We start from the raw sequence: 27,132 nt of genomic DNA on the forward strand, positions 1-27,132 counted from the left end.
CCCTTACCGAACTTTCTGAGCTTTAATAATATCCTTGAACAAATGCCCTGTGAAGACTATAATGAAAATATCTGTACAATGCTGGCAGAATACTGGGGTGCAGACGAGCCAGAACTGCAGCCCGGGACCTGCGCCTCACGGCCCACAGGAGCTCCCACCTATGGAAACAGCGACGGACCCGTTAAAATCCCTGCCACTGAAAACTGCCCCGGCAGGCTCTGCATTCCTGGGCGGGTTCTTGCAGCTCTGGGTCTCCCGATGACAAGACTTCCCTTTAAAGGCCGCTGTGAGAACTCAGTGACATTTACAGGGAGCGCAGCCTAGCACAGGGTCTGGCTCCAGGTGGAAACTAAGCAAATGACAGGAGCAGACCAACAATGACATTTCTTGAACTCTTCATGCCAGGAACTGTTCGTTAAGCACTTGCCACGTGGTACTCACTGAGACTTCTCACAGCACCCCGACTCATCGTGGGGGACCGAGCACCGAGAGGAATTCCACTCGCAAGCGAAGGAAGCCGACACTCCGCAATGGGACGTCAAGACTCCCAGCGAGACGGTCGGCAGCCCTTCCAGCAGCAGCGGCCCCCGAGGCTCGCGTGACATCCAACGTCAGGCCCACGCTGGGCTTTCGCGCCTGACCTGAGTCTTCCTAGCTAGAGAATTATTTTGGACAGTTTCTTTTTGACAAACAGTGAGGCTGCGTGCCCAAGTGACAAAGCTGCTCGCACGAAAGGCAGCTTCTGCCACGGCAATGCGACGAGCAAACCCGAAGCCCTTAACCTCTCTAGGACACCTCTGCCTCAGCAGCTGTTAGCTCTATAATTTAAGAACATGAACCTCATCGTCACTTAGAGGAGTATTAAAGTGATGTAAGGAAGACATAATAGGACATACATTGTTGTTACATCCCCAACACGAAAAATGTCATGTGCTGCTTTCTACATGCCTGTTTCCTGCCCGGTATCTGAGGTGTATGTACTTAGGTGTTTCCAGGGCCCAGAAAGGGAGGGGAAGAATTCTGCCCTGAAGAACTGGCAGTGCAAGGAGGGCCTGGAAGCAAGACACGCATCCGGGAGAAGCCCCAAGAGAGAGCGTGGCCACGTGCAGAAATCAAAGGAAAGGCCCAGATCCCACAAACTGGGAGGAAATCAAGAGAAGCTTCCTAAAGGGGATGGCAAAGAGGTCACAGGGCAGGAGGCAGGAAGCACAGCAGGAGTGGGGCCGGACGAGGGGCCGCTCCACAAGGGTGTCGGCACCGGGACTGAGCCGGGCCTGGGCTGAGTTTCCAGGACCTGGGACCCGGGACTTCAGAAGGCGACAAGCTCGTGACCTCTCATCACAGTGGCAGCAAGAACTGCAGCAAACTACACTCAGGGTGGGCTGAGGCCAGGTGGCATAAGGGATCTCGATAAGTTGTGAAGTCAATCAGTAGATAATAAATCAAGCAATTTTAATTTTAGTTAAACTTTAATGTTTTTTTCCTTTTTAAAGAAAAACACATAGGCTAATTTTGCACAGAGCAAGGCCCCTCGGCCCCAGCGGGACTGAGCTCTGAGGCCAGCTCACTCCTTGTTGGGGGGGTCTGTCCTGAGTACTCCCGGGCGTCCAGCAGCGTCCCTGGTCTGCCCCTCTGGATGCCAGTGGCAACACCCCCACCCCCCAACTCTGACAAGCAAAAATGTTTTCCCAGATTGTCAAGTGTCCCTGCGGGGGAAATGCCCCCCCGCTCCCAGCTGAGAACCACTGGCCTAGCTTTTTGCACAGGAAGAATGTGGAAATACTTAGAATTTTTTCCTTTCTCCCTTCTAGCTGAAAATCTCTGCAGATAAAACAGACCAAGGACTGGGGAGACAGTCGGCTTTGTCTTCTTATGTGGCAAACCCCAGCCTCTTAGCCCTCACAACGATCCCAGAAGGACTATTCTCATCTTGCAGATGACAAAACCTATACTTAACGTGAACTTGTCCACAGTTTGTCTGAGTTCAACAAACCTGAGTGGACTTGTGGTGACAACATCCAGGCCCTACACCCTACCATCCCGAGGGGCCCCACACTTAGGTAAATGGAAGCCCATTACTTTAATCAAACAAAGATTAATAACCTTCTACGTAACCCACGCTAAAGTGGCACAAATCCTGTCCGTTAGGAACTACGTGTTCAGTAAAATCTAACCTGCCACCACTTCATACAAGCAACATGTGCAAAAGCAGTGGGCGGAGTCGCTGTAGGCAGACATGATGTTTTAAAGACAGGGAGGATGCACGATATTTGGAAGCAAGGCCCAAAGCCAAGCAATACCTGCCCCCAGAGCCAGGGCTACGGCTGCCTGTGACCTACGCTCCTCTCCACGCTGCTTTCAGAGCCGGGGAAACCTGAGCTACAAGGCCACCTGGGGACCCGGCAGGTCTGGCAGCCCCCACCAACTCCAGCGGGGGCCGGTCAGAGCAGGTCACGTGACCTCCCTTGGCCTCAGCTTCCTGTCCACGCAGCGGAAACGCTTCCAAGGGGTAACCAGACTGCCCAGCACTTCGTCAAGTCTGGGGATGACAGCTAAAGAACATTACCTCATCCTTGCCCCTTAAATAAGGGCTCAGTAGCCGTCTTCAAGCTTAAGCTCACCAACAAAGTCTGTTCTGTCCAAGCCTGGCCAGTGTTTGCTCTATTTGTCAACCCCTGGGGCGTCAGCAGGCTGAGTCCATCTCCCTGTAAAAGCAGCACGCAGAGGGATGACGGAGCCCAGAGTGCGAAAGAACAGAGCCCACCCACTTACCTGGTGAGGAAAACATGGGGCTGCCTCTCGCACGCCCCCAACACGGGACGTGGCCCGCAACCCAAGCATGTGTCCTGACTGGGAATCAAACCAGAGACCTTTCAGTTCACAGACTGGTGCTCAATCCACTGAGCCACACCAGCCAGGGCTCCAACTTAAATGTAAAGTCCTACTTTTACTCCAGGATTCCAAGAGTAATCATCTCCCTGATGTAACAAAGTGAAGAAGTTAAGGGTCTGAGATCTACAACAAAAACCCACTGGCATCTTGGAGTTCTGCCACTTCCTGTGAGCAAATTATTTAACTGTGTCTCAGTTTCCTCCTGTAAGAAATGGGGGTAGTGATGGTATTCACCTTAGAGGGTATAAAGTCCAACCTCAGCCCTCTTCTCCTCCCTTTAACAGTATAACTAATCAACACTTGCTTGAACCCAACATCCTCTCAAGGAGGGAAGGATAGAAAACCACAGACTTCATTTTCATTTCAAAAAGACATTCATTTCACACACAGTTTTATATTCTGCTTTTTCACACTGCCAGGTATTTTTCCTCATCATCAGAGGTTCTTCCAAAACAAAAGACAAGTCTTCCAGAATGTTCTTATCAAACCTGCTGCCGAATTAGTAGGAAAGTTAGGTCTAGTTCCGTGTTTTAGCTCTTTCTTTGGTTCTCTGTGTTTTTTATCTAAAAGTAGCCCATGTAATCAAGAACATAAGCAAAAAACGAAAGCTCCAAAGTCCCAACTATTAAGTCCGAGTATTTAAGCCCAAGTATTTAGCACTGGCTAATGCTAGAACCTAAGAGGTCTGTCTAGAAAAAGTACAGCCATTGTTAATGGAACGAGATGGTTTGTACAGCATCAATGTGACCTGGCAGCCAAGGAGAGCGGACTGGAATGCGCGTGTGTGAACAGTGGCGACTTCACTGTACTAGTCAGTGGGGGCAGTAGACACCATTCAGTGAGCATGTGTGCTGTGTGGCCGTCACATCCAGAATGACTGAGTGAGCAGAGCAACGAATCTGCATCCCATTTACTGTTAAGCCTGAACACTCCCCCACTGAAAGTACTGTATCCAGATGACTCAGAAGCCGCAGTTCTGCACACCTGGTGATTGGCAGCGCCTCACAATGCACCCACTCATGCGTCACGGCTCAGGCAGAGTTTTTTGGTGAAACATCAAATCACCCAGGTGACTCAGTCTCCTCCAGCCCAGTGGTGCCCTGCAACTTATGGCTTTTCCCAAAACTAAAGTCACCTTTGAAAGGGAAGAGATTTCAGACCGTCAATGAGATCCAGGAAAATACGACGGGGCAGCTGATGGCGACTGGGAGAACTGTGTGAGGTCCCACAGTGCCTACACTGAAGGGGACTGAGGCGTCATTGTCCTGTTTACAATGTTCTTGTGTCTTGTATTTTCTTCTCTTGTTTTCCTATTACATAGCTGGATACCTTCTGGAGAGACCGCATATATTATGGCATAATCACATAGCTCCCTGCTCTGAGCACCTCAACTTGCCCTACAAGTACTTCCCAGTGGTATCACTGACCCCATTTTACAGATGAAGAAGCTAGTACAGCAGGGATGTGACTTCTCTAAACATGAATTATCAGGTAACCAATCTAGAAACTGAACCCAGGACTCCCACTATTTACTGCAAAATTACAGATCTATGTCAAAGGGTGACACCATCCAGAAGCTAGCATGGGCTTTCTGAAGCCACCCTCCCAGCAGCATCCTGTCCCTGGACAAGGCACGGCCACCCCTGCTGTGTGCTTCCCTGGCTATTCTCCATTCACAACAGAAGACCTGCTGTGAGGTTCCGGGTTCAGACCTCTGAGGGTCTCATTAAGAAGTCAGAACTGGGCCCTGGCGTGTGTAGCTCAGCTCGTGGGAGCATGGTCTCGTACACTGAAAGGCCCCGCAGGTTGGTTCCTGGTCAGGACACATACCCAGGTTGCAGGTTCGATCCCCAGTCAGGGCACATACAAGAGGACAGCCAATCGATGTCTGTCTGTCTGTCTGTCTCTGTCTCTCTCTCCCCACCTTCCTCTCTCTAAGAGCAATGAAGAGAAATGTCCTCGAGTTACGATGAGAGAGAGAAAAAAAGAAGTTGGGTCTGCTTACCAGGGAGAAGAATAATGATGGGCATTGGCTTTGAGCAACTGAAGGGCAAATAAGCTAATCCACAGCAGCTCCCAAAGCCAGAACCGGAAGCAAGCTGGGACTGCGGGAGGGAAGGACTAACAGGTGAACAGACAGGCTCAATATAGAAATAAACTTCTCGTGGGGTGAGAGGTAGTGGATCCGCAAAACCTCCAAATGGTTGCTGTAGCAGGTGGCAGTTTTCAGATTTGTTCCAAGACTCCACAACTCTTCATACCTTCTATTACACCAATAAACTTCTGTGCCAAAACCCAAGAACTAGGAAATAAAGGGGAATGCCAATACTTTAAGGTAAGTCCTATACAGACAACTTCTCAGACAGTAAATCTTCCACTTCTAAATAGTTTCAAAAGGGATCAGCGGCCACTCCCAGCGGCAGCAGTAAACACAGCAGGGCTGTCGGGGTAAGAGCAGGGCACACCAGGAACTAGCCGTGGCCTGCAATGAAACGCCTCAACTGGTTCATATTAGCGGGTGGGAGAAATGCATGCAAATCAAGTATCTTAAATCGGGGGCTAAAAGTGAAGAGGAAAAAGCGAAGGAGGAGTTGAGAAGCAGGGAAGGGCATACAAGATGAGCAACAGTAAGTGCCTTTGTAACAGGAGGCACTTAGATGTGCGCCCTCAAAGGCTTGGAAGGCTACACGTGGTGTTCTTCATTTAGTGGGTAACTGAGAACAGGGCAGATAAGACCACATTGTTAACTAATGTACCCTGGGTATTAGCCTTACATGGAAAATGCAAACGCTAATGAACAGAAAGCAAGTCTATGGGGGGGGGGGGGTCATCGTTTTTTGTTTAAAGCAAATACTGACTTCTGTAACATTTGAAAAGGAAATATTATAAAAATCTGGCTTCAAGATTTCACTCTACAGCAAATATTAGGCAATTCAAAAGGGATAATTTTTGATAGCGGTTCCGATTAGATTTAGGCAACGGAATCCCAGGTGTAAACTTTTAGTCAGTAACAGCAAGATCCTCTGCCCCGTGGCAGGAGAGGAGCAGGCAGGCCCGTCTGCAGCCTTCTCTGCTGCTGCCGGCACACTCGGGAAGGTAAACGCATCGCAAAAGATGGCACAGGGTGTTTCGTCCTTTCTACCCCATGTGCTTACATACAAAACAGTTCAAAAGCCCTAAAACGTCAACTGGCCAAAGAGTAAGTCCGGACCAAAGAAAACAAAGCTAATTATTTTAGCATTTTCTGAGTATTCTGCACTGCTTTTGTAGGCTGACTCTTACAGAGAGCGTGCCAGCAAAGCCACACCCAGCAGAAATAACTAATGCCCTCTTGGTGTGTCCCAATCCCACTTATTTCCTGTCCTCCCCCACCGCTGGGGGACACAGCCAAACGTGTATTCCCCATGCGGTCACAGGAAACAAAGCAAGGGAATTCCACTTAAACTGAAGGCTGTCAAATTCCCAGGCACAGCCAAGCAAGATGTCAAAGGCCATGCCCCATATTTGGCAAAAAATACTATTAACGTATTTATAGCTAGAATAAGACCCTACAAATTCAAAAGCTATCACCTAATAAAAAACATGGAAGACGCAGTAAATTCACAAGTTTTTAAGAAGCCTGCATAGGTATGCTGTCCTCCTGACATTCAAGTTCATTTGCACAATAAATGTGGTCTAACAAGTCATTATGCTCGCATCCGTGAGATCATCGCATGCTGTCCTTCAGGAAGGTGGCTGCTAACTTGTTTCAGGCCACAGTAACGAGCTAGCACCCTGGGGAGCAGGGACGCCGCACGAGGAGCACTGAGCCTTTGTGCAGAAAGCAGGTTACAGTTTGCTTGATAAAATGCAACATCACTTTTTAAGTGAGTCCCTGAATCGGACAGAAAAGGCCTAATAAAGGGGGTGAGGGCCGTATTCATAGCGAAGGATCGCAAAGAATTTAGTCACGAAAGGAATCCCTCAGATGCATTCATCACCTTAAGACTGTGAAATGTTTTAAATTTTAATTTTATCCCCCGCACTTCATTACTTTTTCCTCCCAGCCTCAAATGAGGGCGGGGAGTGTAAATGAGGCTTAATTGGAGGCCCTGAGTTGTCAATCGAACTAGAATAGAGCTCAGCTCAAGACTTCCGTGATTTAATGTGTTTTCCTTTCCTCTTCTTGCCCTTTATATAAACACAGGTGGAAGTCCTGGTTAGTCGAGAAGCGATGGCCATTAACAAACAGCTTGTCTTTCATTAAAGTGACTCCACAATTTCATCACAAAAGAAATTAAGTAGGATCTTTGCATGAAGACGCTCAACATCTGATATAACCCAAGATCACTTACATTGTTCAGTGCGATCACCTGGCACAAGAATTATTTTTAAAAACTTTCTTAGACAATGTATATGGCATACATCACATGGAATTAACGTCCACCATTCACCGGCCCAGAGTTTGTGGAGAAAAAGTACTCGGCATAAATAAGGGCTCCATCTGTGATCAATGTGTAATTCTCTCCATCTGACTCCACATCCCCCACATCCCCCACCTTTAGCTGAAAACAGAGAAAGCACACTAAGAAATGCAATGGCACACACTTTCATATCCACAGTACCTATCAAACGACTTGAAACTCAGCTGAAATGAACAGATGGCTTTGAAAACAGCGGCTCGTGAGTTAGCCACCACCGTGAGGAATCAGATCACAAACAAGGGCCACCTTCTGAAAGCGCAGTGACTGGCAGTGATGGACGGGCGGTGGGGGGGACAAGCCCTCCAACACCCAAATGTGGGCAGGGAGATTCTTGAAGTTGGGGACAACCACAGTTTTAAACTCTGAATTTAATCACCCGGATTCCACTGTGCTTCTCCCTGTTTTCTTTAGTATGCCCTCAGTCATTATCAAAGGTGTTAAAGTGGCAATTCGAGAAATATATAGCCCCTTAAAGAAGCACCCCAGTGATACTGGACTATGGTATTACAGGACTGCTACAGAGCAGCGTGACCACAGCAGGACAGGAGCCGTTAGGGACCAAAACAGCAGCAAAGGTGGTGTGAATGGCAGCAAGACACACCTCATCGCAGAAGTGTTTAACCCTAAGTAACTTCCTTACTATTGATTTTTAATCCATCCCAAGTACTTCAGAAGAGAAATATATTGGGTTGGCCAAAAAGTCCATTTACTTTTTTTCCGTAAAATAATAGACATTTTCCATTTTCACCAATAACTTTATTGCTTTTGATACTTTGAGTCTGTCCGCTACCTCCCACTATGGGCTTCTAGTGGGCAGAGGCCAGGGGGCTGCTAAACATCTTTCAATGCATAAGGCAGCCCCACAGCAGAGAATTATTTGGCCTAAATGTCAACAGTACCAAGAAATGTCACAAACCACTTCTGACACATTTGATCAGTCACAGCACCTTCTCCATATCCTGCACAGATCTTTTGCGTTTCAATTGTGTTTTTACCTTTCTTGAAGTAATAAAGCATAATATGCCAAAAATGTTGCTTATTTTTTTCCACCTTCAATATTAAAAAGGCTGCACAGAAATTCACCAATTTCGATAGGTTGTTCTTTTTTTCTTTTTAATGCACGCTGATAAGGCAGCTGTCACGATACAGTCTAACAAAGTTGTTTGGAATGAAGTTAACGACAACTAAGCGCTACTGGAGCCATTGTACGGAAAAAGGCCAACAAACTTTCTGGCCAACCCAATAGCCATAAAAACTATTTTGGTGGCCTCATCTAAAATGAAAAGCCATCAAATACTGTGTTATTTATCATAACCTCAAAGTCTGCATGTTAATACAAATCCATATAAATGTGTTGATGTAATTATTATATATAATATAAAAGTAAACAGAAATCTAGGCACTACATTAATTCTATTTCAAGAATTCTAAAATGGCTCAAGAAACCACCTTGGACACACAGGTAACTAAAGAGAATGAGTATAGGAATCTTTCACATCCAATGTATGCAAATATCACCAGCCACTCCAGAGAAAGTTACATCCTCACGGAGCAAGGACAGTTTGGTCAGAGATTACATAAAAATAGGGTGATCCAGGGACGCTTTCACATTCATTGCATGCCGATTTCGGGCTGGCATGCAGATCAACCCACCCAGAGAAAAGGCTGCGCAAAGGGTCAGAGAGAGGCGCCCGCCTGGGTGCTGAGCACGCCATCACCCGCAGGTGATAGTTACAAGTTCTGCAGGACACCCCCTGCTCCCTCTCCCGCGGCACCCTGCAGAGGAGGAGGTCCCCGGCTGCAGACAGGTGACGTAATACCCGCCTAACAGAAGCCGGGTGTCTCCTCTATTCAAACTACAGACCCGCTGGCTGGAACCTGACCCTGAACCGGCTGGTGTGACAAATTCAGCGATTCTGCAAATTAAGCCTCACAGAGACAAGAAACTACATCACCGAAGACGCCAACTGTGGTGAGTGAATGCACCTGTCCTGATGCATTTATCTTCCCGCAATCCTACACTTCAGGTTATCTGAGAAGAGCGGAAAAATATCCCTTTCCGGACAAAACAGTACACTAAAAATCACGGTGGACGGTCACTGCTTCCGGAACGTGGCGCCATCAAAGTCTCTAGCTAAACCTTACGCAAACCATTTAGTCTGACCTGCTTCCCAGCAACTGGTCTGAGGTGTCTGACAGTCCCCTGTAGACACCTTTCGCAAATACTTACATGGTTGCTTTGTTTTCAAGCTTTGAAGGGCACAATATTTACGAACCTGGGAATTGCTTAATCCAATTATAATTTATCTCTCCAAATTAGATTTGAGATCCAAATGTATTTCTTCTCAGATGCAAAATGAAGGGGGCACCTGGGCAAAGATAAGGACCCTCCCTCCCTCCCTTCTGCCTGCAGGGATTTCTCAGGCAGGCTAGATCTTCCCTCCATCCGCCTCACAGGCTTTACAGCCTGGTCCTGCTGGAGAAAGGCCACCCATTTTCTAGATTAAAAATGGAAAACGAATTGGGGTGGGGTGGGGTGGGGGGTGCCCAGGAGGAAAAACTAAGTGCCTCCAGGCCTCAGGTAACTATTGGGGAAGTCACGAGCTGCTGGCAAGCTCTTTCTTCAGGGCCCACATAACCCTAAGGGTTCTCTTCCTCCTCCTCTCCTGGCTGGCGTCCAGGTGAGACTCAGAGGGGCCACCATCCTGCTCTTTGGGACCTTTTTTTTTTTTCTTTCTTTTTACTGCAGTTACAAAACGCAACCACTGAGGTCCCCTCCGCTTCCTGAGGCCAGGTTCTAGCTACTTTCAAATGTTTTAAGTCAGCAAACCCATAATGAGGCCCCTCACCAGCAGGGTCAAGGTAACTGTAACGACTTCAGGATCATGCTTGTAAACAGAACATTTTTTCCCCTCAACTCTGATGCTTCATCAAATCCCACCCCCACCCCCAGTTTTGCTTTAATAAGCATCTTCCTAGTCATTAAGTTCATGGGGTCTTTAGCATTAAGATCAGTTCTGTAACTAAGCCACACAAAGACTGCCACTGTCATTAAATATCATCTGGGTGGGGAGGGGGGGAGATTAATCACAATAGAAAACTATTTTCATTTTAGGTGTCAAAGAATCTCTGTACTCTGTACGGCGGCAGCCTCAGGGTCTGCAGTCTGCCACTACAGGCATAAACATAATAGTGGAATAGCTTTCCACATTTCTTCAAGGCTTATCATTTCCAAAATGGCCAACAAGTTTAAATAAATCTGAATTATGCCTCCTGCTAGGCCACAATACAGTTTTGATTGCATAACCCTTTGGGATCACTATAAGCCAATCACGTCAAGTCTTCTGAATACATTCAGTTATGTCTGTCTGCTTGGCATTAATCTGGGGTTCGGCCTCCCCAAATCTAACCTCCCCTGGACCTGCTGCAGCATCTCATTTTAATCTTCTCTATTCCTGGACTTGGGTTAGTGGATAGAGATCTATTATAGCAAGGATATCTAACAGTTAGCTGATGCAATCTTAAAACTGATATTTCAATTTTAAAGCACACTTTTAAGCCGACACACCAGCTTTCTTTCACAATTGCCCCGAGTATATTTAAAGACTGCTAACTTCAACTTCAGAAATCCTCATTTTAAAAAAAGAAGAATTAGGTTCAGTAGTGATATTTCTTTGTGTGAATCACTCTGCTCCTAGGGCATGAAAGTTAATTTTAAAGAACAGACCAACCAAAAAGCTAAATATTGTGTAAATGCCTACTATTCCTATTAAGTCAGTGATGTAGTCTGTTTCGGGTAGTACCGAATTCTGTATGTCAGTTTTATATCAAATGCAGTAAACTACCAAATAATATTGAATGTAAACTGTAATTGAAAAATAAAAAAAATTTTAAATGCCGTATTCCTTGGCTGGGTTGCTCAATTGGTTGAAACTGAGCCCATAACCAGAAGGTGGCAGGTTCAATCCCTGGTCGGGGCACGTAGCTAGGTTTCCCATTAGATCCCCATCGGGACACCTATAGGAGGCAACCAATCGATGTTTCTCTGTCACATCGATGTCTCTGTCTCCCCGCCCACCCACTCCCCACACACACTTCCTCTCTCTCTAAAATCAATAAAAAACACATCCTCGGGTGAGGATTTAAAAAAAAAAAAAATGCAGTATACTACTGGCCTTAAATTGCATTCCATGGGTCTCTATATTTACACAGGCACATGTTTCTAAAAAGCTGCACTTAAAAAAACTAAAAATGTTATCCTATTTTATAATTTCTTGTATTACAAAAACAAAGACACAATTTCACAGAAAAATTTGATCTCATAACCAATTATTACTTTCATAATAAAGTCCAAGTTCAGTCTGAGAAGCGTCTCCTTCCTACATTTTTCACACTCTCTGCATTTCATGTGTCCATCACTCAGAGTCACTGACACTTCCCCTGTTTTCATGTCTTCATGAAGGCCAGGCCATCATTCCAAAAATAAATTTAAAAAATACGATGGACTGAAGGACAAAAAGATGGATGTACCCACAGACAGACACACAACAAAGCAAGTTTAACATAATGGCAGTAGCAAAACTAGAAGGCAGGTACATGGGTGTTCAATGTACAATTCTTTCAACCTTGCTAAACACATGAAAAATTTATAATGAAATCCTGGGAGAGTAGCACCCCATTTTCAAGGCCCACCCCAGTGATGAACTCCATTTTTCTCAAAGGCACTTAACCCTTTCTACCACGTATCATAATTACTTACATGTCACACCTAATCTTCCTGAAGATCCAAGTTTGAATTTGTCTATCATTCAAGGCCATCTAGTACATCTTACATGCCATAATCATTGAACAAATGGGAAAAACTGCTTTGATCATCTCTTGAAAATAACATAACCACTGTGCCTTAGTTTTATTAATAAAGTTATTCTCGCATAATATAGATTATGATCATCTGGAAAAGAGGAAGCTGAAACACAAAAGGCCCATATTTTAAGCAAAACATTCCCCCCAACCATATATTTACAATATAACGGAGACGCTAAAACATGCAGACATTTGAGTTAAATTAAGCATGAATTAAGAGTTTACCAGGCACTCACTCAGGGAAAGCAAAAATGCCTTCCAGCACAAGCCAAGAATAAAAGTTGGTGGAACTAACTCGAGCCTTGAAGACTAAACAAAATTTGTGGAATTCTCAGGAGAACAGATGGTCCAAATCCTGGGGACAGGATGGTCTGGGCCTGACGTAAGAGGTCACTAGGGGAATGAATGGCTAGAGACGAGGATGTGAAAGCCTCGGGAAGTTCTAGAAGGAAGAGCTAGCAGCTTGGGGGACATGAGTACCTAAGAGGAGTACTGAAGAGAACATCCAGGTTTGAAAACTAGGGAGAGAGCTAAGTAGACCATTAACCAAACCCGGGAACTCGAGACAGGAACCTCATCTGAGAGAAAGGAAATAGAGCACATGTGGGTTTAGACACGTTGGATCCGAGGGGAAAGTGGGACGTGTACGGCCTGTAGGTACCTAGAGACATAAAACAATGGAGGCCTAAGTCATCTAGAAAAGAACCAGAGAAAAAGAACAACTGTTTACGCGGTACACGGGTCTGTCCAAGAAAGTGCAGCCATCGTTAACATAACGAGAACGGATTGTGCCACACGGATGTAACCCGGCAGCCAAGGAGAGGGGACTGGAATGCACATGCGTGGACAATGACGACCTCACTGTACTAGTCAGCAGGGGTGGTAGATGCCACTGAGTGAGCATGTGTATGTGTGTGGCCGTTGCAAGTAACGCAACGAATCTGCATCAAATTTGCATTAAGCTTGAACATTCCTCCGCAAAAACTATTCGGTATTCAGATGACTCAGAAGGCCGCAGCTCTGGCAACTGGCAATTGGCAGCTTCATCACAGCAATGCACCCGCTCATGCATCATATTTCCTGCAGTTTTTTGGTGAAACATCAAATCACCCAGGTGACTCAACCCTCCTAACATGTAGCACAGATTTGGGTCCCTGCAACTTCTGACTTCTCCCAGAACTAAAATCACCTTTGAAAGGTAAGAGATTTCAGACCACTGGTGAAATTCAGGAAAATACAACGGGGCAGCTGATGGCTACTGGGAGAACTCTGTGAGGTCCCAAGGTGCCTGTCTTGAAGGGGACTGAGGCGTCATTGTCCTGTGTACAATGTTTCCTTTATCTTGTATCATCTTCAATAAATGTCTCTGTTTTTCATATTACGTGGTTGGATACCTTCTGGTCAGACCTTGTACTCATAACTGAGCACAGGAAAAGGAAAATCATGAGTAAACAAACCAAGTAGAGAAGCCAGAATGAAGAGTGAGGATCAGGACAGCATGATGTCAGAGTCCAAGACAAGAAAATATTTCTACAAAGAGGGTGGCAACAGAAAATGAGAGGGGGAAGACTCAGGCAGTCCTTGCCAGCCTTTGTAATTTACTGACAACCGAGAGCAAAGCTTCGGCAATCACCGAAACACAGAATCCGGGATTACGGAAGCTCACCCCATGGCTCTGTCTCCCTGTATTTTTTTCTGCGATGAATACAGCCTGAAATAAAGAACATATGCCGAATTTATGTCCTTAGGTAATGCACTGAAGTGAAAAGTCACTCAATAATAAACCGCAAAAGTATTGCAGATTTAGCCTTCTAACTTAATTTGGCTTAACACCAAAACTACTTCTTCTTTTTATTTTCTTCAGCTTATAGCAAAGCTACCTGATAGGTGAAAAGAACATTTTAAAAAGGAAGGCCGCCCAAATTCCTTCCAAGTGGCAAGGATAACTCAACCCAGTACTCAGTATCTGGATTGCTTCAACCCATAGGTAGCTTGATGAACCTCAGGTGGACGGTACTGGGGTCAAGTGAAAAAGGCATTTTTCTAAAAGGCTGAACCATATGAAACCACCAATGCACAAAACTATATTATCTTATTTCATATGTTCCTTAGAAGACCACAAGGAACAAGGAGTGAGTCTCTGCAAAGAACTTCTCTGCTGACCCACGAGTCTTGTTAGTCCTTATGAGGGATTAGCGAAGGGTATTCTTCCCGCTGTAGGACATTTCCATACAGGACAGCCCCTCCAATCCAAACCTGCATCCCTTACACTCCAAAAGAAACATTTTTTTCCAAGTTCACCTAGTCCTCTCTGTCTTACACTTGAGAACAACCACACCAACTTCAGAATTTTGTAGGCACCGAAAAAAGGTGGTTATCTGGCCCAAGGGAGGTCCCGAGGGGTTTGGGCAAGTCTCTGCCAGTTGCTCCTCTGAAAGCCAAGGCAGACCTTGAACTTCAGGGAAGCAGGACTGAATCCACTCCGAGCTCACTGATAATGCTCCATACATTTGCAAAGTCCTTTGCTCTCTCCGATCACCATGGAGTTTCTATAGCCTTTCCAACAGGGTTCCAGGAAGCACCAAAGTCATGGCCCACTCAGACCAAAAAAAAAAAAAAAAAAAAGTCAAGTAAATTCCCATGATGCCAGGGTACTGGGTAGTTTCCAAGGGCAGAGTGTTCCAGAAAAATACAAATAGTTCAGGCTTCCCAAAGAAATTCCAGGCAAATACAGACAGCTGCTCTCTTAGAAAGTCATGCAGAATCGCAGATTAGGAACTTGGAATGAAGAACTCAAGGACAGTCAGAAGGTTTCCAGCCAACTGGGGATTCTAACTAACCACTGAGTATTATTTCCCCTCATCTTCATTTCAAACGTTTGCTTAGAATACCTCTATGGTGCATGATATCTAGCAATATTTGTGTCCACTGCCAACATGATAGCCTTTTAGTAATTTTGGGACGATCTCCACACACTTGGACCTTTTTTAAAGTTTACATGAAAATGTTTAAACCTTTCTTCCCAATAGTCAAATATATTTGCCACTTAAAAAATAAATTAAAAAGTTCAGTATCATTCAAAAATAGAAGCCACCCGCCCTGCCAATCTCCCCATTTGCCACAAAAACATAGGTAAAATAAAAGTCAAGTTCTTGCCCTGGTCAGGTAGCTCCACTGGTTAGAGAGCGTCGTCCTGATAGGCCAAGGTGTGGGTTCAATTCCCGATCAGGGCACATACAAGAAACCAATGAGTGCATGAATTGGTGGAAATTGATGTGTTGTATTTTTTGTTTTTGTTCTTTTGCTCACTCTCTCTATAGTCAATTAAAGAAATAAAGTTCTTATGAGTCTCCAGATATTTATCCTTGGCATCTATTTTTTAAATTTGTGAAAAAATCTCATCGTAAGACATGTGCACATCAGTCCCACACAATTTTTAGCTCTTAGCAAATAAGATATACTTGGCTGCATAATCCCATTAACCAATTTTAATCTCTTTCCTCAAGCTCTTTTCAAATGCACGTATTGCACCTTTCACACAACAGTAAGGAAGGTTTCCTGGAAGGTTATTTCAGGAACAAACTAGAAGTTGGTCCTTCCAGGGGTTCTTTAGTTCAAATGCAGCAAAAAGGCAGCCATCTTCCTGCCAGGGGACCGCTGCGGCTAATTATTGTAAATGACTCACATACGGCTTAAAACAAAATACAGCCAAATTACAACACAGATACAAATTTTTAAATAAAATGCAAGGAAATGTACCCTCCATTCACAGACCAAATTCAAGAGAAATTTCATTCCAAAATAAAGACGATCTGAGTTACTTTATAATAAAATAATTTTCTTTAACATGTGTTGAGAGTCCTATGTGGAAACATTCATTTAACCTAAACCAAGTGTTCCAGATAATATCAGAACAGAAAACAAGAGTCAACTCAAAACTGCCATTGACAAAAAAAAAAAAAAAAAGAGAGGGAGAGAGAGAGAGAGAGAGACAGAACTCACAACACTACTTCCCAAACTCTAGAAAGCTTTCTATGTGTGGGGGAAAAAATAAAATAACAGGTCATGGAAATGAAGTTTCACTATTTATAAATACTGTTCATGGTTTAAAATATCCCGGGTTTTCCAAAAGCCTCAGCCTCTACTGCGTGTGTAACCTCATGAGAACTCTAGCCAGTGTTAAAACAAGTGTAAAACAGATTTAAGGTACCATCCCTACAAACACAAAATGCATGTCCCCAAAACACAACCAGAATTTAAGGAACTAGCAGTTTTTGAGCTTTTTAACAACTTTCCAACTACCTCATCCATGCAAATGACTTTCAAAGGCTCAGGCAGGCCACAGGAAGTGAAGCACAAGAAACTACATTTAATTAAAGATTCACTCTAATTCCCAGTAGAGTAAGTCACAGGAAGCACTTAAAAGTGTTCCAAAGCAGCATCTCCTCACAGTCTTAAAACAGTTAAGCTTCGGTTGACTTGCATTTCAGAACGAATTTCTCCCTTTTATGAACCTTTAAAATAGGAGAGGTCTTTCAGATCTCAGTGAAACTTGGTTTTCAAAAGTAAGAAAACTCTAACTACAAGACTAGTTATGAGTTAGAACACCTCATGGTTTTCTGTTTTTTCTTCTTCTTCTTCTTTTCTTTTCTTCTTAAAATACCCTTTTACTCAAAGTGAAAACGCACTTGCTCTAATCTGACTTGCACCAACTGACTCCTGATTACACTTGAAACATTTACTCACCTGAGAACGGTGGCTTGCCCCCCCCCAAAAGCTCCCCTAGATTTCTAGGGGATGCTGCCACTGGGCCTCCAAGTCTGGGCAGATAACCTAACAGCAGACCTGCTAGTTCTGTTAAGTAAATTTTAAACAATAATAAAATTATAATTGCATTTGTGAAAAAAAAAAATCAGAAGACTAATAAAAAATGGGGGATGATATGGCTTTATTGTCTATGTCTTTACTAAGCACGAAATCTTAAAAGTTAGTTATGTTCCTAGTTGACGGGTAATACCTGACTTAAGACCACTGGAGAGGCAAAACTAAAATCCTAGCAAAAGTTTGCCTTTCTCTACCTTTAAAGAAAGGCAGGCACTCCAGGCAGCTTAAGTAAATTGTATCCATATCCAAGGATGTAAAAGAGTGTAAGAGCGGTGGAAGTACACCCTGTACTCCAAATGGCAAAACAAAAACAAAAGCAACTTTTAAAATGGCCAATACTTTAATCATGGCTCAAGGAGGATGACAGATGAGCAAGTAAATTAAGCAAATGTTAAGACTGGATTTGGCGACAATCCCGACTTTGTGACTTAAAAGAATACAGGGTGGGGCTAAAGGAGCTTTACAGTGGTTCGTATGGAAAACAATACAATAATTAATCAATAACACAAGAATAAACTGTGTTTCGCGTACTCACAAAGGCAATGCAAACCTACTAAGGACCCACTCTGCCTTTCTGAAACACTTCATAAAAGTGCATGGATGCCTAGTAATTAAGTTACAAGTGATAACTCTACTCCAAAACACACTTTGGAAAAATAGAATCCTGTTTTTCTCCAGAACTTCAACACGATGCGAATAACTTCACCTTTCTGACACACAGTAACCACAGGAATGGCAGTGTGTGTAAAACAGCCTTGGCCTTCAAGATTATGCTGTACGTAAAGATACTGATTATCTTCCATTACGCTGTATAGTCAGGATGAGGCCCTCCGACCTGCATCTCTGCGCTCGGTAGTAACCCTGGGCAGGCAAAGGAGAGAGAAGGTACTCAGCTCCCCAGCCCAGGTACCCAGGGTAGCCTCTCCCTGCTGATTGAAGGCCTGGGGCCTCCGAGGAGGCCAAGAGCGCGGGGACTTCCGTGCGCCGACAAGTGCCTGCCGCGCTCTCCCGCGGGCTGGGCGGAAAGCCGCGCTGGCCCTTTAAAGCGCTCGCTTCCTGCGCCCTCGGCCCCTCCCTCGCCGTCGTCAGCTCCCGCCTCCGCCCCCGCCGAGGGTCACACTTGAACTTCAGCTCGCCCTGCGCAGCCAGGCTCCACCGCTCAGCAGGCGAAGGCCACCCCGTTGCACGTGTCGGATGCGCTACCTTGGGCTTGGCGCGCCCGGTTCCCTCCGCTCAAGTCCACTTCGGATTAGATCAAAACAAAGCAAAATACACACTGGCCTCCAAAAACTGCGCGGCCAACCCCCACAGGCTAGCTCGCGCCCATCCCCGCCACCTGCAACCCTGTCCCCGGCTGGCGGGGCTCCTTTGCCCCTCGCGGCGCCCAGACCGGCCCAGGGCGGCGGAAACGGCTCCCCGGTGCGGTCCAAGCTGGGAGGTCGCGCGCGCCGCCCGTCGGAGAGGAGCCGTCCTTACCCCCCAGATTCTGGAGGTCAGGGAGCAGCCGCAGAAATCCGCGCGGGCCGTGGGGGAGAAAGGAGCTCCCACCGAACCCCCTGATGTCCCTAGGGCACTTTTCTGCCTTCTCTGGTGTCCACTTCTCGGCGTACTTCTCTCACTCCCTTAAACGCACTCAGTCCCCGTCCCACTCCAACTTTCACTGGCGCGCGCGCACCCAGTTCTACCTGCGTCCCCGCGGCTGGTCCCGGGCTAGCCCACCGCCCACAGCCGCCAGCTCTCGCCCGCTCTCTGCACGCGAGCCCTGCGCTTTCGGGGCAAGCGCACTCGCACAGCCGCCCCTCCTCTGCCCCGCCGCGACCTCAGGGCAGGCAGAGGTCCCCGCGCCCTGTCTGGCCGTGCGCCCCGAGGCCACTCACCTTCCAGCCCGCCGAGCTGTTGCTGTCACCCTTATCCTTGAAGTAGGGCACACTCTTAACCATCCACTCGTAGATCTGCGACAGCGTGAGCCGCTTCTCGGCCGAGCTCTCGATGGCCTTAGTGATGAGATCGGCGTAGGACAGGTTGCCCCACGCGTTGCGGCGGGACGAGCTGCTCTTGCGCGGCTGCCCGGCGAGCGGCCCGGCAGCGGCAGGGGGCACGGGCGGGTGCTGCGACAGCGGCCCGGGCGGCGGGGGCTGCGGCGGCGCCGGGTGCAGGCAGCTCGCCTCCGGGCCCTGGAAGTCCCCGCACAGCCCCCCGGAGGCGGCCGCCGCCGCAGCTGCCGCCGCCACCGCCGCCGCCGCGGCCGCCGCCACGGAGCCGGGCGCCTGCGGGAAGTCCCCGCTCTCCTCCAGCAGGCTCAAGTTGCTCATGAAGTCCGCGCTGACAGCGGCCGCCGAGGGCAGGCCCGCGCCGGCATCGGGGTTCCCGGCCGCGCCGCCCGACGGCGCCGGGCTGGAGGTGGCCGAGTTGGACTGGCTGAACTCCGGCCTGGGCAGCGGCCAGGTGCACGATCGCGGCCGCGGCAGCGGCTCGAAGTCCGGGTCGATCTCCACCACCTGGGGCGCTTCGGCCATGGTGACCCCCGCCCCTCCCCCAGCCGCGGGAGAGCCGAGAAGGGGTAGAGCGCGGCCCCGAGAGCCCAGGGGGAGGGTGCGCGAAGCGCCGGTCCGAGATTGGGAGCGAGGCCGGTGCCGCAAGCGGCCGGAGACCGGGAGGGCGACGCGGCGAAGTGGCAGCGCGAGCCCAGAACTTAACTTCACGAGTCCATCAACCTCGACACTCCTCCGGGTCCGCCGCACCGACGGGACGACAGGCCGGGGTCGCCGGGCCCGGGCAGCACCGGCCCCGCGCTCCTGATGACAGGGCCCGCGGGCCGCTCGCTCTCCTCGGCGACGCGACCGCGGCGCTGCTGCCTGTTGAATGCGGCTGCGGCAGCGGAGGTGGCAGCTACTACGCGGCCGCCCGACTTACGGGATCTGCCGCCACCCCCCGCCCGCAGCGGCGCGCGCGCCGGCCCGCCCCTGACTGACAGCTGCAGCGACCAATGAGCGCGCGGCCCCGCCGCCGAGGCAGCCAATGGATGCCGGCCGGGGCGGGGGCCGGGTTTGCACCGGGAGGCGGCCGCGGTGGGTGGGGGGCAGCGGGGTGTTTTTCTCTTTCACACTCTCTCCTTTGGGGTCTGTTATTATTTTCTGGTTATTCTCGCGCGCTTCTGTGGGTCTCGCCCTCCCAGCGTGTGATGGCCGGGAGGCAAGCCGGCGTGGAGGCGGCGGCGACACTTTGTTTACTACCGAGGAGCGGAGCGGAGTACTCGGGAAGCGCCGGGGGAACGAGTCGCTCGCTTTCCCCCCACCTCCTCTCCGGGCTCCGCGCGGGGCCAAGCCGGCTGGGGCCCGGGGAGGGTGCGCGCCGCGCTCCGGGGGCGCTGGGTGGGCGTCCGGGCGGAGGCGGCCCGCGGAATTCTGCTCAGTCGCCCGGCTCTGAGCTCCACCCACGGTTTCTTTGCAAAGAAACGTGGGGCTGCCGGGGGGTTGTGTTTTGGTTGGTTTTTTTTTTTTTTTTTCCTTCGCGATTTGTCAAGACCTGCGGCCCCACATGGGCCGCGCACGCCCCCCGGCGCCGGGGCTCGGACGGTCAAGCCCGCGCGTGCAGCGCCCTCCCGCCGCCGCCGCCTCCGCACCCGTTAGCTGAGCCTCGGCGGCTCGGTCTAGTCCGGGGCCAGTCGCCCAGCCCAGCAGCCACCAGCCGGGTTCCCTCGCTCCGTCCTTGACCTAAAGGGCCCGGAATCAGGGGAAAGGGCTCGGCCGGCCCGGGCAGTCCGAGTTCACACGCACAGACCGTCCCAAAGGCACCCCAGCGCTCGCTCCCTCTGGGAGCCTCGGATGGCGGGGAAAAGGAGGGCATGGAGTGAGAAGCTGGTCACTCGAGTATTTACCCGTAATTAAGCTGAACTGTTGGCTTGTAATTTCTTAGCTATTCAGAATGGCAGCGACGAGCTGTTGAGATGTAAAAAAACTCAAGAGCCTTGGGGCGTAGCCCTGCCCCACCCCCAGGTTCCTAAGTTAGGCTGCTTGCCACGTGCGTCAACCAACCCCCCCACCTCCCCCACCCCACCTTTCCCCATCTGGGCTCCAGGTCTAGGGCGTCCAGTCGGGATCCGTGGGGCCAAAGGTAGGGAGACAACGGCCCTGGGGTCTCTGGGAGCAGAACACAGTTTTCAGGTTCTGTTTTGTTTTGCTTTGCTTTTTTGTTGGAGGAATACGGAAAGCATTTCCTTTCAGGGGGTTGGGCTCAGATACGACGGAAGATTGACAGGAGGGTTTTAAATATCTTGTCCCAACTGACAGCTCCCGAGTCTTATTTTAAAAACAAAAAATAAAAACTTCCTTGCAGGTAATTCTGCAATTGGAGAAAGGGCATCTTGAGAAAATGAGGCCTCTTTTACAAAAGTTTGAAGACTTCGAGATTTACTTCTCCCTTAACGTTCTCCCTAGTACAGACGCCTGCTTCTTTGTACTCCACGGACCACAGCAGCTTCCTAGTGATGATATTGGGGGGGCTGTGCTGGGGTGGGGGTCGCGGGCCTGGTGGGTTGAGGATGGGGTGGGTTCACACCCTCTTCTCGCTCGCGGTCCCCTAGCGTTTCCTATCAAATCCGGACGCTCGGGCCTCCCTGCCAGCCGCTAGGGGACCTCAGCAACCCCGACGATGAGCGCCAAGCAAGGTCGCCACGGCGAACCTTTCCAACTCTCTGCAGAGGCAGCCCCGGTCCCGGCGGCCGCACCCTGCACAGAGGCGGGGCTCTGGTGCATCATGCTTGGCAAAGGAAGTCAGCTGCAAATTCGGCCTTGCTTTCATTTCAATTCCGGTTTTTCAGGGCCTCGGCCGAGGGAGAGTGTTTGCTGCAGGGCGTTTTCTTCCAGGCTGCCCAGATCCCTGAATTCTGTGCTCTCCTGCCTGATTGTTTCGTCCCCTGTCCTTGTTTTTAGCTGCCTCCCTTAGCGGTGGGTGTATCCACTTACTGCCCTGTAGAGGGCTTGTTGCCTGTCTTCGACTTCCACAAGCTGTTCTGTAATGAATGACCGTCTACAGCTCAGTTTGCGTCTTTCTAACTGAATAGGGGGAATTTCTGGAAAACCAATCACTGGGTCCGCAGTTAAATGCATTTGTGATTTTGAGCCACACAGCCAAAATTGCCCTCCATAAGGAATGTAGCAAACTAAACTTTCTTTTCAGCTACACCTGTATAATCCAAACGTGGAAAATAAACGTGGGGATCACCTTGGTGGCCTCCTTTAATTTATAGATAGGGAAGCTGAGGCACAGAGAGACTGACTCATCCAAGGCCGTGTGGCCCAAGGCCAGGGTTCGAACTCCGCCGTCCTGGTGTCGTCAATGATCTCACGTTCACGGACTGAAAATTATAAACACCCTGTAATCCCACTATATGAACAACCTCCCTAAGACTTTGGGGTGTGTTGCTCTCCCAGTCAATTCCACAGATTTTAGTAATTTTAGTTAGATAAGCATCACTGAACTGAATGAAGTTGTTTGTTTGTTTTTAAATAATTTACTTGTTTATTTTATTCTTAGGGAGAGGGGAAAGGAGAAAGAGAGGGAGAGAAACATCACTGTGTGGTTGCCTCTCACTCGCGCCCCGAACTGGGGACCTGACGTGCAACCTAGTCATGTGCCCTGACTGGGAATCGAACCAGTGACACATGGCTCGCAGGCTGATGCCCAATCCACTAAGCCACAGCAGCCAGGGCTGAAGTGTTTATTTAAAATATTTAAAAAGCAGACACGCCCTGCCTGTTGTGGCTCAGTGGATTGAGCACCAGCCTGTTAATCAAGGGGTCGCTGGTTTGGTTCCCAGTCAGGGCACTAGCCTGGGTTGCGGGCCAGGTCCTCAGTTGGGGGCACATGAGAGGCAACCACACATTGATGTTTCTCTCCCTTTCTCCCTCCCTTCCCTCCTCTCTAAAAATAAATAAAATCTTTAAAAAGTTTTTTAAATTAATTAAAATTTAAATTTAAAAAAAAAACAGACAAGCAGATGATAGTGACAGCAAGATAATGGGAAAAAAAGTTTACAAAAGAAATGGGTTTGTTTTTTTAGTAAAAAACATAAATGTCTTCTCTCCTTTTGAAGGATGCCAAAGTATTTAGATTGGCACTGGTTCTGCTTAGAAGGAAAAATGTCCATTTCTCCTTTGGTATTTTTTTTGTAGCTGTTTGCTTTGAAGGCTTTTTCTAATGATTATCAATTATGAGTTGGTACCTGTGGCCAGACTGAGAAGAAAAATGTTTCGTGTTAGGTAAGGACAATTAAAATGAAATAGGAAATGTACTCTCACTCATGCCATCTCACAAAGCAACGTGGCGCTCTGCCTGGGTCTCAGAGTAATTGTTGCATCATCCTTGACAAAAACATTGAGGATGGTTCCCTTTGATCAATTCCCAGGCAGAAATTTCTGCACTTCCCCCTCACTATCAAAACACCATACACCGATCTCTGGTTTAAATTCTTATGCGTCAAAATAGGTCATTGAAGTCGAATTTAATGAGAGAGTGAAAAGCCTGGATGCTTCTTTCTCAGTCATGACATTTGGCATCATACTTCACATTCTCTTTCCCCCCAAACGGCTCGCTTCCAGTATTTTGTCTGAATCATTAAAAGGCACTGCTATCAACCTAAAACAGCCTTTCGTCAGTATGTGCATAGAAAATAATAACCTGAAGAGAAACAGCTTCGGGTTTGCTGGCATATTAAGTGGTACTATGGTAATATCAGAAGTCGTTCATTTTTCTGAGGGATAATTTCCTTTGGCTTTTGTTGTTCATTCAACAAATATTCATTGAGTGCCCACTGTGTACGTGCCACATGCTATACATCTTAGAGTACATCGTTTCAATGCAAATTCCTTGAGGTTATAAATGGTTTATTTTCCTTTATATGATACTTGATGTCAGAATGAAGATCATGTTGCTCTTAAATGATCAGCAGTGCATACTGAAACGTTATTTGGAAGAATGTACTTGATGGCTACAAGGACTGCTAAAGCTGGAAAAATTCAAACAGCATACCCATTTTGAAGAAAAATAATAAGATGAGGTAGACAAGCTAAGAAAACATGCCACCCGCAGGCACAGGGAGGATGAACTCTGACCACAAAGCCTCAAGGTGGGGATAATCCTGCAACAAATGGACAAAAGACACAGGCTACGTCAAATTATTTGTCTATGACATATAAAGGTGATACTCACCTGTAGCTGGGGAGACGCATCGGGCAAGTCCTAAACCAGATAGTCAATATTTTCCATTGTTATGAAAAGCCAGTGTGCCTCGGCTTCGGTAAACTTCCTTTCCTTCTCTTTAAGGGTTGGTGAGAGTCGCAGTTTGGGTCTCTACAGGAATTCTAAAATTATCTACATGTGTAGATAATCTAAATGACCAACAGTAGAGAATAGTTAAATAAATAATGGCAGCCATTTAAGATAAAGTGGATAAAGCATTCGTAATGACATTGAGACAGCTGTAAGTGTTAGCCGGGCAGGGCGGCTCAGCTGGATGGAGGAGCATTGTCCTGATACACCAAGGTCGCAGGTTCCTTCCCCAGTCAGGGCACACACAAGAATCAACCAAGGATTGCTTAACTAAGTGGAGCGATAAATTGATCTTTCTCTCTCCCGCTTTCTCCCTCTCTCTCTCTCTCTCTCAAATCAATCAATTAAAAAGAAATGTTTAAAAGCATTAGCAGTGATGGTAGCTGAGTGATGGATTGACAGGTGATCGTTATTGGTCTAACAAAAACCCCTCATTTTACACTGAGAGGTGAAGTGGTTTGCCCAAGGCTGTACAGTTGGTGAAGTGTTACGTTTGGATCAGACTTTGGACCTCCTGATATTCAAACCAAGACCTTTTACCTTCCATTGCATTACTTTTCAGAGTGCCTTTTCTAACTGGAGGTTTTCATATTATTTGATAAAATTCAACCTGTATTAAACACTAGGTCTTTATCTTTGAGACAATAAAATAACTCAAACCCCAAAATGTATACATATTACAATTAAATTTTTTCTAACATTAAGGATTCGTAGAATTGCCATAACATTAATGGATAGTACATGAAATCCTAAATTCTTTGAATGTCACAGAGCTGAATTTTCCATTCACACTTGAAACACAATGTGTTTTCACTATTTATTTCTGTTTCATGTCATATTAAAGTTCTTAACATGCTTCCCAAAAAGGGGACATATGTATTAAATTAAAAAATGCTGCCATGTAGAACACAGATGGGACTACATTTTTGGCAAAAAAGGAAGTTTAACAAGGCATTTTACTTATTTACTTGGAAAACTAATATGCATGGATGTTCAAGTTAGGCAGTAAGAATTAATTGCTGTTTTCTATAATCAGTTCTTTTTTGAAATCAAATCACCCTATTTCCATAACATTATAATAGCGGAAGGGAGTCAAATGTGATTGTAAACAAACCACTCAGAGTCCAGTAAAAAAGAATGAAGGATGAAGAGATTGTTAGCGTTTTATAGTAACTAACCGTGCTGCTGATCATTTATTTGTTGATAACAATCTAAAGGTCAAGAACAAGAGGTCATGGCTGCGCAGTTAGAGTACCTGTGTTTTTAATATGATAGGTATAGTCACTGTGTCAATTATGGTATAAAAACAGAAGGTAAAGAGTTGATGAGGTTTCAGAGTCGGCTGACGCAGAGGGTCTCCCCCCCCAACCCCCCCAGCCCCGGGCGCTCAGCTGGCCGCGCCAGAGAGCAAACATCGGTGAAGAGAGAGTTTCTCCATGATGTCAGGCTCCTATTCTGTGGTCAGTACAGCCCCTAAACACACTGACATACTCTCTATTCTAAGGTTTAACATTTAAAAGTGGGATTTCTAATTAGCGGATCACCGGCATCGTGCTGGAGGGAAAACGGATTTTTCTCATCGCTTTAAATAATTTCGTGTCTGAACAACAAACTGGACACAGAGCTGTGGACGGGTACAGAGTGCCTGCACTCTACAGAGATGCGGCCACGGAAAGGCTTTCCACAGTCTTAGACTGGGTGTCGGGGTACCCGTTCCTCCAGTTTTCCATTGCCATGGATCCTCTGAAACCAGACATGTAAATTGATAAATATAAATATAGCTCTGTTTCTAAATGTTTTCAGTTCTAAACCATAAATTATTTTTTACCCAGAATCAGAATAGACACATAAAAGTTCTTCGTGACGTTTTTTTCAACAGTAACTATAGACTAAGCACTTTATACTTATAATCTAAATCAGTCCTCAAAAATACCCCAAAAGGCAGGAATTAGTATGATTCATATTTTACAGAAGTTGAAACTGAGGTACAAAGAGCTAAGAAACTTACCTGAACTCTTATCTTAGAAGCTTATCTTACGTATAATCGTCATGACACTACTGTTGTCAAACCCAGAACTCATCTCCTGTTTAATATTATACTTTCTGCCTCCACTAAATGTTGGGGTTTTTCTAGAGGACTAGAAATCAACCAGACATAATTTGATGAGTCAGTTTTTTCCCCCCAGAAAATTGATAGTTGGGTTTGGGGTGGGGGTGGGGGAGGATCACTGTCTCCAATTAGCTCTGCCTGAAACTAGTTCAGTTTATGTTAATGAAAGCAGCCTAGAGATAGCACAGAAAGAACCATAATCATGCTGATGGTCATATTTGTGTAACAAATGATGTGGGGGATTTCAAGCCACTAGCCATTAGCACTTCTGGCTCAAAGGGCAGCCTGAGACCGTACACAATAAGAGGGACCTGCCCTTCTTGAATGGTTGGCTGATCTGGAACTTTCCAAAACTTCCCTTATCCTGAGGAAAGACACATCTAATCAAGTTCAACGGCTTTTATTGAGCTCTATCCCCATCAAAGAAAATGATTAGCATTGGATTTTTATCTAAAGAAAGCCTTTCCTCACCTGAGGGTCACAGGGTTGATGTTAGATTAGAACAAATGGATAGATTTAAGGTCCAGTGCTTTTTAACCCAGCTCTGTGGCTGACCTTGCTGGGGACTGGCCAAAGCTCTAAGGTTTACTT

At 47.0% G+C, this 27,132-nt stretch overlaps 1 protein-coding gene across 1 annotated transcript in view; it reads right to left on the minus strand.

Annotated features, from left to right (window-relative positions):
- Positions 1-20,010, minus strand: part of FOXO1 (forkhead box O1) — a 79,340-nt gene extending 59,330 nt beyond the window's left edge. The window contains 1 exon segment of the mRNA XM_090258592.1: positions 18,980-20,010. Within this exon segment, the coding sequence (XP_090114718.1) occupies positions 18,980-19,618 (639 nt within the window). The 5' untranslated portion in view covers positions 19,619-20,010.
- Positions 20,011-27,132: the final 7,122 nt, after the last annotated feature.

Source organism: Furipterus horrens, unplaced genomic scaffold (genome assembly GCF_987537825.1).
Source record: "Furipterus horrens unplaced genomic scaffold, mFurHor1.1.pri manual_scaffold_12, whole genome shotgun sequence".
Lineage (NCBI taxonomy): Eukaryota > Metazoa > Chordata > Mammalia > Chiroptera > Furipteridae > Furipterus > Furipterus horrens.